This window comes from Leishmania braziliensis, chromosome 32 (genome assembly GCF_000002845.2).
Source record: "Leishmania braziliensis MHOM/BR/75/M2904 complete genome, chromosome 32".
NCBI lineage: Eukaryota > Euglenozoa > Kinetoplastea > Trypanosomatida > Trypanosomatidae > Leishmania > Leishmania braziliensis.
In genome coordinates this window covers 366,144-373,375 of record NC_009324.2, presented here as the reverse complement: position 1 = coordinate 373,375, position 7,232 = coordinate 366,144, and the positions used below count along the sequence as shown (strand labels likewise).

The 7,232-nt window shown below is 59.0% G+C and overlaps 2 protein-coding genes across 2 annotated transcripts; both read right to left on the bottom strand.

Moving 5' to 3' along the window:
• Positions 1-363: 363 nt before the first annotated feature.
• LBRM_32_1040 (conserved hypothetical protein) lies at positions 364-3,168 on the bottom strand (the record flags this gene model as incomplete). Its single annotated transcript, XM_001567411.2, has 1 exon — positions 364-3,168. One exon carries the CDS (start codon positions 3,166-3,168, stop codon positions 364-366), a length of 2,805 nt encoding a protein of 934 aa, XP_001567461.2.
• A 687-nt stretch (positions 3,169-3,855) lies between these two features.
• Positions 3,856-7,005, bottom strand: LBRM_32_1030 (conserved hypothetical protein; the record flags this gene model as incomplete). The annotated part of the gene is made up of 1 exon (XM_001567410.2): positions 3,856-7,005. The coding sequence occupies one exon, from the start codon at positions 7,003-7,005 to the stop codon at positions 3,856-3,858; it is 3,150 nt and encodes a 1,049-aa protein (XP_001567460.1).
• Between the last annotated feature and the right edge of the window lie 227 nt (positions 7,006-7,232).

Sequence of the window (7,232 nt, the reverse complement as noted above, 5' to 3'; positions counted from 1 at the left end):
CCCATTGGTGAAATAAAAGCGCAAACTTAAAGGAGAACAAAAAGAGAGAACCCCCCCACCACCACCCACACAACTGCAGTACGGGAAGCCGTGCCTGCAGCCACAAATGTACAACAACGAGAGAGAGGGGGGGGAGGGGGAGGAGGGGGAAATGGCACAGTTGAGGGAAGGGAGTAGCGAGAGTTTGACCACCCATGCATCCAGCAACCAACGTCAGACGAGGCACAGGCAGAGGCCACACCCCGTTGCGGATTTCACCCAAGGACGTTCGACAGTACTCGGTGATCCCACACTGAAACGAAAGGAAAAATGCACCCAGTGGAAGAACACCCTGTGAAACACTTACGTGCACACAACATGTTCCTAGTAGTCGGCGTCACCCTCATCAATATCACCGTACTGCCACAGGTTCTTGTGTCCCTTTCGTGCGATCTCCTGCGCAGCTTCGTGTAGGCGGTAGTCTGCAGGGTTCACAGCAGAGGCGCGGCGGTCCAACAGCGCCAAGCCACGCTGCAGTAGAGTCTCACTCAGCGATGGCACATTCTCGCTGGTCGCCACGGTGTAGTACACGTGGTCAAAGCCGTCGCGGTACACAGCCTTCGCCAGCACCTCACCCTCAGAGTACTCCTCTACAGCTTCGCAGGCGACGCCAGCGAACATTTCGTCTTGGTTGGCCGACTTGAGGTAGGCGAGACGGGCCAGCTTCGCAAACGCGGGCGTCTCACGCACCAGCGCGTACTCGGGGCCGCGCGGCACAGCGCGGATGTTCTGTACCGGCACCGCTTCGGTGTTGCCAAAGTCAATGAACTGCACCTCCGCCTTGCCGTCGCGTGGAGCCTTGAGCACTGTGGCGCGGCACCACGTCTTGTCACCGCTGTACTGGGCGATTACACGCTCGCCCTTTTTGGGGGTGTAGCTCTCACGGGCGACAGTGCCATTAAGGAGGCACTGGATTTGTCCCTTCTTGGTGTCCTGCACCTCGTCGTAGCCCTGTAAGTGCACCGACAGCCCGTCGTCTGCGATGTTGGTGATCACATATGGCACAAAATGGGACGTCTCATCGAGAACGCGGGTCAGCGCGTGCGGATTGTTGGCGGCGCGCTCCTGCTCCATCTTCAGCGCACGATGCGGGATTGCGCCAGCGGCGGACCAGATGTGCTTCTTCGCCTCGCGCGCCGCGCTCTCCGCGTCCATCAGCTGCTGTGCAAAAGGCAAGCGGTCCGCGTTCGCCACCGTCGCGAATCCCTCGGCGACCAGCGCGACAGAAATGTTTGTGCCGTCCCCTAAAGTGATAGACGAGATAAAGTTGCCAGCACGGTCGGAGGTGAAGACCTGGATGGTGACGCTGCGCTGCTGCACGAGATCAATCGCGAAGTCCTTCGCCTCCTGCGCAAACGGGTCCGCCTTATCGTTGGGGTGAAAAGCGGCGGATGGTGTCATAATGCCTGCGACCTTGACCGGGATCTGAAAGTTCTCTTTCGGAATGTACACGCGCAGCGAGCTGGGGCCGAGCACCAGGTCCACCACACCCTTCAATGGGGGCGGCCGGTTGCCCTGCATACCGCGCTGTAGGAAGCTGAGATAGTAGCGGCCGCGCGTCTCGCCGAGGTGGTTCAGCTCGAGCACCTTCATCGGCGGCGCAGGAGTGTTGCGGTGAACGCCCTTCTTCTCCTCTTTCGCGCCATCCTCGGCGGCGGCAAGCTCGCCTGCCTTGGAGTGCTTGTCATTGCGGCCAAGGAAGAACGTAGCGTAGCCGGCCTCCAGCAGCGCCACGCCAATGTTAATGCCCGTGTGCTTCACCTGCACCGTTGCTGCGAGGCGAATTTCCTTCGTCTCCGGCATCACACGCGCGTACTCGGCGAACACCACCACCTTGGACCCAATGTACCGGCTGCGCAGGAACTCCTTGGCCTCCCAAGAGTAGTCGTTGTACGTGACACGTGTCTCAGGCGAGTTGCCGTCCTGGTCACGGACAATGTTCTTGCTGCTACGCACACCAGCCAGAGAGACACGGCGAAGCTCAGTAGAGGCGTCGTCGCGGATAACAACTGTGTCACCGTGTACCACCTGCACCAGTGTGCCAACAAACTCGATCGGCCCCGTGTACACCGGACCAGGAGTGCCGTCCGGCAGCGTAGTCGGAAGACCCGCCACCCTCGGTGCCGCGGGAACTTTGGCATCCATCTGATCATCCTCGCCGATCGCACAAGGAGGATGAGGACCCCACTCGCACTCGGCAGTCTCGGACGGAGCAACCCCAGCCGGCTCTACGTAGTTTTTCCAGCACCCGACACGCTGTTTCTTGGCAGAAGTCTCGGCAGAGATAATCTGGTCGATGCGGGTGGACAGCGGCAGCGTCGCATTCTGAATCTTCACGTAGCCCTTAGACAGGAGCTCTTCCTGGAAGGAGCCCTTAGGAGACATGATGGAGATCATGACGTTGTTGAACCCGTCGAGTCCGTCGTAGCGCACCTTCACGTTGCGGTTCAGCAGCAGACGCTCAATAAAGAACTTGGCCTCGGTATTGATGGACTCATTGCCATTGTCCTTCGTGGTGATGCCGGTCAGATGGGCTGCGAACTGCGTGTCGCCAAGCTCCTTGACGGAGATGATTAGCAGCGTAGGCGATAACACCTTCTCGACGCGGGACAGGAGCTGCTGGCCCTTGATCCCCTCAATTTTCTCAGCGAGCTCCTCGGGGGTATACGATTTCATCTGACGCACGTGCTTGTCGCCATCGCCGCTAAAGAGACCCTTGCGGGCCGCACGCGCTGCAGCAGACATGAGCGAGTAGATTTCGTAGAGCTCCTTCTCTATACGCGGCGGCATACGATCGGGCAGCGTGGCCAAGCCTTCCTTGAGTAACATGCCCGTCGCTTCCTGCTGATTGGCACCCATGATACGACCGGCGCTTCGTTGCAGCGCCTCGATGTAGTAGTCCTCAACGAACTGCACCTGCTTGCCAATAAAGGTAGAGCGGATCAGCTCAGCCGCCTCGTAGGCGTACGGCTCCTCTGGCGTGAATTCTCCAGTCGCCATACGACGTGCCAGCTTCGGCGCCTGAATGTAGCTAAGCGTGATGGCCTTGAATGTGGGCTGGTCTGCCACTGTCGGACCCATCAGGATCATTCGATCCGCATTCTCCACCGCGTAGACGACGTAGGACATTAACTAAATGTGTGTACGTTTATGTGGGTGTGTTGGCGTGCCCCTGTAGTAAACTGCTTTGAGCGTGTGTGTGTGTGTGGAGGGGGGGTCTCTCTTATTGTCTGCTGTGTGCGTGGAAATACTTCGATGGTGTATTCGTAGAACAAATCGGCTCGTATGACCTTTCTCTTGCCTGTGCGCAGTTGGCTCGGGGACGTGGTTGAGGAGAGAAAGTTTATGTGGTACTCTGGGTGTCGCTAGCCAATGCTGACAAGCGCGTAAAGGTGTAGACGCGTGTGTTATCGTCGTGGATACAGAAAGCAAAACACCAGTTCAATGGCGGTGTGACAGGGATGAGGTAGGGAACTGTGAAAGGGGCTTGTGTGAGGAAAGGGTGGGGATACGAGTCCACGCAGGTGGAACATGGGACCCTATACAGAGATTAGCAGAATGATTCGAGGTACAGACTGCTGCATTCGTCCATCTCCCTGTCGTACTCTCTCTGTGTGCCACCCGCCGTAGGGAGATGACGCGGGTTAGCGGGAAAGGGGAAGAGGGGAGAGGGGCTGACGGTATCGATATGCGGCGCATCAACAGCGGTAAGGGGGGAACAAAAAGTGCCGTGGCGCACCTAGACGACGGATACAAAGAAAGAGGCGAAATTCACTTGTGAAGGGGGGGGGGGGGGGTCGGTCAACTCACATGACGTCATGGACACTCCTCCATCCCCTTTCCCAGATACACATCAATAAGGCGCATGTGAACAGTAGAGAGCGGCGCCAGGAATGGTAGCGTCACAGTGTCCCCCAATAAACGCCGAATCCCCACAAGCACCAATACAGCACACAATCTTACAGAAACGTGGCAGTGGGTGAGGCAACGTTTGAGGGTGGCTACAACACGATGTAGTACCGGAGCGGTCAGTGCGGCCGACTGCGGACACCCTGGCTCGCCAGGAAGCCCTACAGAGCTTATTCCGTTCGTATCCTTCTCCCCTGCTAGCGTCAGCTGCGCCTGCTCCACGACTCGAATGATCATGTGGACAAGGACCAGCCAGCCTGAAGTCGCAGCGTCGCCCATGGGGCCCTCTAACCATCGCATTACACAACTGGAGATGGCGTTGAGGCAGAGATCGGCAGGCAGCTTGGAAGCGGTGAGGAGGGTGTCGAGGCAGGACGTCGCCTGCAGCTGCACCTCCACAAAGGGGTCGTCGAGACCAGCACGGCAGATGCCCAGTACGCGAGTAAGCTGTCGTGCCACTGAAGAACTAGCAGCAGGCCACTGCAGCAGTGCCTGCAAGGTCGTCAATATAGCCCATCGCACACTGTGGTGCATCTCCCTTTCCACATCGGATAACTCCCGCTCCCAGTGCATTAGCAGCCGCACCACCTCCTCTGGTACACAGTTCAGGCGATGTAGAATGGCTACCCTCTCGGCCGTGGCACTGTCAGCGCGTAGCGCCTCCGCCAATGACAGCAACGCGCGGCGGCGCTCCTCGGCGCCTCTGCATTGAGGCCGCTTGCGGAGAAAGCAAGCAACAGCGTCCCTGCTACGCTCTGCCGCGGGTAAGGCGCATTGCGGAACAGGTGCAGGAACATCGCCGTACCCCTCACTCGCATCGGCACTAGCACGCGCAGTCCACGGCATACGAGTTGCAATAGCCGGCTGTGCCAGTTGGGATGGCACTACCGGTCCTGCGTCTTCTGGAAGAGCTGACACTGCCTCTGCTGACAGAAGACATGCTCCGTTGGACGAAAGAAACTCACGCAGTTGCGTTGAGGCATTCTGCAATGTGCTACTCCTTAGCGATGTCACGCCCGACACGTCACCGTCCCTGATCGTTCGGTCGTCTGCACCAGATAGCAGCTTGCCAGTCCCCGCGACGTCCCACTTTGTCATTCTGCAGGCCATCAGCTCCTCGGCAAATGGGCAACGCAACCACCTTTTACCACCTTCAAAGATGTCCGAGAGCTGCTCCTCCCAGTGCCTGTCCATCAATCCAAAGCCCTTGCGGAGTGCCGTGCGCACTTCCTCCTGCTCCGACGGTGCGAGCCGCTCCGCTATCTGCCGAAACGATCCAGGGCACGCAAGCAGCACTGCGCCGAGAGCACTGCACCAGCTTGTCTGTGCCGCCCGATCTCCCGGGCGATGGTTCCCCTTTGATTGCGGCATTTCCAGTGCGTGCAAGTGCGCAAGTACGCCCCGCACAGCGATGCCCATCGTTGACACCTCAGCGAAAAGAGAGGGACGCACCGTCATCAAATAATGGAGGAGCTCTGCGTAGCGCTGATTCATGGTGACGCCACCGCCGCCGACGTCGTCCGCGGCACGCAACACCGCTTTCAGAACCTCCTGTGGCGGCTCATGGGTGCGCACAATGTGGTCGAGCAAATAACGAGCACCAACGCACACGGCCGGCCGAGCATGGCTCGTGTTGCGCACGAGTGCACCTACCAGAAAGGGAAGCAGACTTCGAAACTCGTTCTGCGTGGCTGTTGGCGCTCGCGCCACCAATGTGAGCAGACAATTTTGTGCCCCCTCCACAACGCGGAAATGAATGTCCCGCAGACGACTGAGCAGTCCTTCTAGCAGATGTGCGATGTCCTCGCTCGTCAAGGTACCGCTCTCGCACAGTCTCTGCCCTTGGAGCACGGCAGCGCGCCGAACTGCCCAGTCGGTGCTCTCCATGGCTGTGAGCAAGGATGTGCCACCACCTGAGCGATGCGATACGGCGTACAAGCGCGGTGATACGGTATTCATGGTCACGGTCCTTCCTCTGGGAGGCGACAAATATGGCGTTGGTAGACGACCAGCGTCCGCCTCTTGGTGAAGCACGGCCTGTTTTGCCGACCGCAGCAGCTGATGACGTGCCTTTCTTGGAGTCGTGGCACGCACCGCTAACACGCGCGCACGGCTTGCCACTGCGCTTTGCAAATCGTCCTTTAACGTGACGGTGCGGGATGCAGGCGTGGCGTCTGTACCGCGTGGATGCAGATGCACAGAGCTGCCACACCACGGAGCCGACAGAGACGACGTAGGTGGGACCGGTGAGGACACCACTGCTTGGAGCTCCTGCATCGCATCTGCGCGTTCGGCGGCCAGCTGTCGCTGCAGGCCCGCGGGCAATAGGCGAAGAAGAGCCCCTGTCGACGCTGGCTCCAAGATGTGCAGGGCCCAGAAACAACGCCGCGCCGCATGCCGAACCCCTGCGTCGGCGTCGCGCATACGATCGCTGATCACGCGATGGATAGCCTTAGTGTAGGCGTTGATGGACAGTTGAATTGAGGTGCCCTTGACCGCTTGCAGGTAGGAGCGCAAAACCTCGACAGAACAACGGCGCACGGCTGCGCTGGAGGCACCGCAGTCGCACAAGAGGCCGCTAAAGCTCTCAAGGGTGAGCATGCATTTCTCTGCCACAGAGAGCAATGCATGCATCGCCGCAGCGGACACCACCGACACTGCAGAGGGGTTCGCGGCGAGTCTTACGAGGCAGGGGAGAAACCAAGAGCACACAACGGCAACAGCAGCGCGATTGGCACCATGCTGCACAAGAGATTCAAGAACGTTCACCGCTGCCACCGCAATTCGTGTGCGCCGGCTCTGCATCGAGTGCAGCAGGCAATTCCTCATATAGAGAGACATCCACCCCACAAAGGCAAGGCGGTCAGAGATGTCATCGGCGAGCAGGCGCGCCACCTCCTCCAGCAGCCGAATCTGGACATGCCAGTCACGCAGCGGCTTCCGTAAGTCGATTGCAACCTTAGTCTGGCGCTGCTCCTCGGCGAGGGCGTCGCCGAGCACCTGCACGCGCCGTAGTACCTCCTCATCCGTCAACGCCACACTTGATGTGTGTGCCATGATAGCATTGATTGCGTTGCGGTGAGTACTGTCACGTGTTGATCTAGGATGCGTGTGTTCGTTGAGTGTCAGAAAGACAGGCTCATCAGCCGCTTCTCACAAGGGGGCGGGGAGGAGAAAGCTACACTGAGACACGGTGTGCGGCTTTTCATGAACTCTTCTTGCGATTGTCCAACGTCAGCGCAGAGTCGTTGGCGAGGAAGAGTGTCCTGTTTCGAAGATTATGT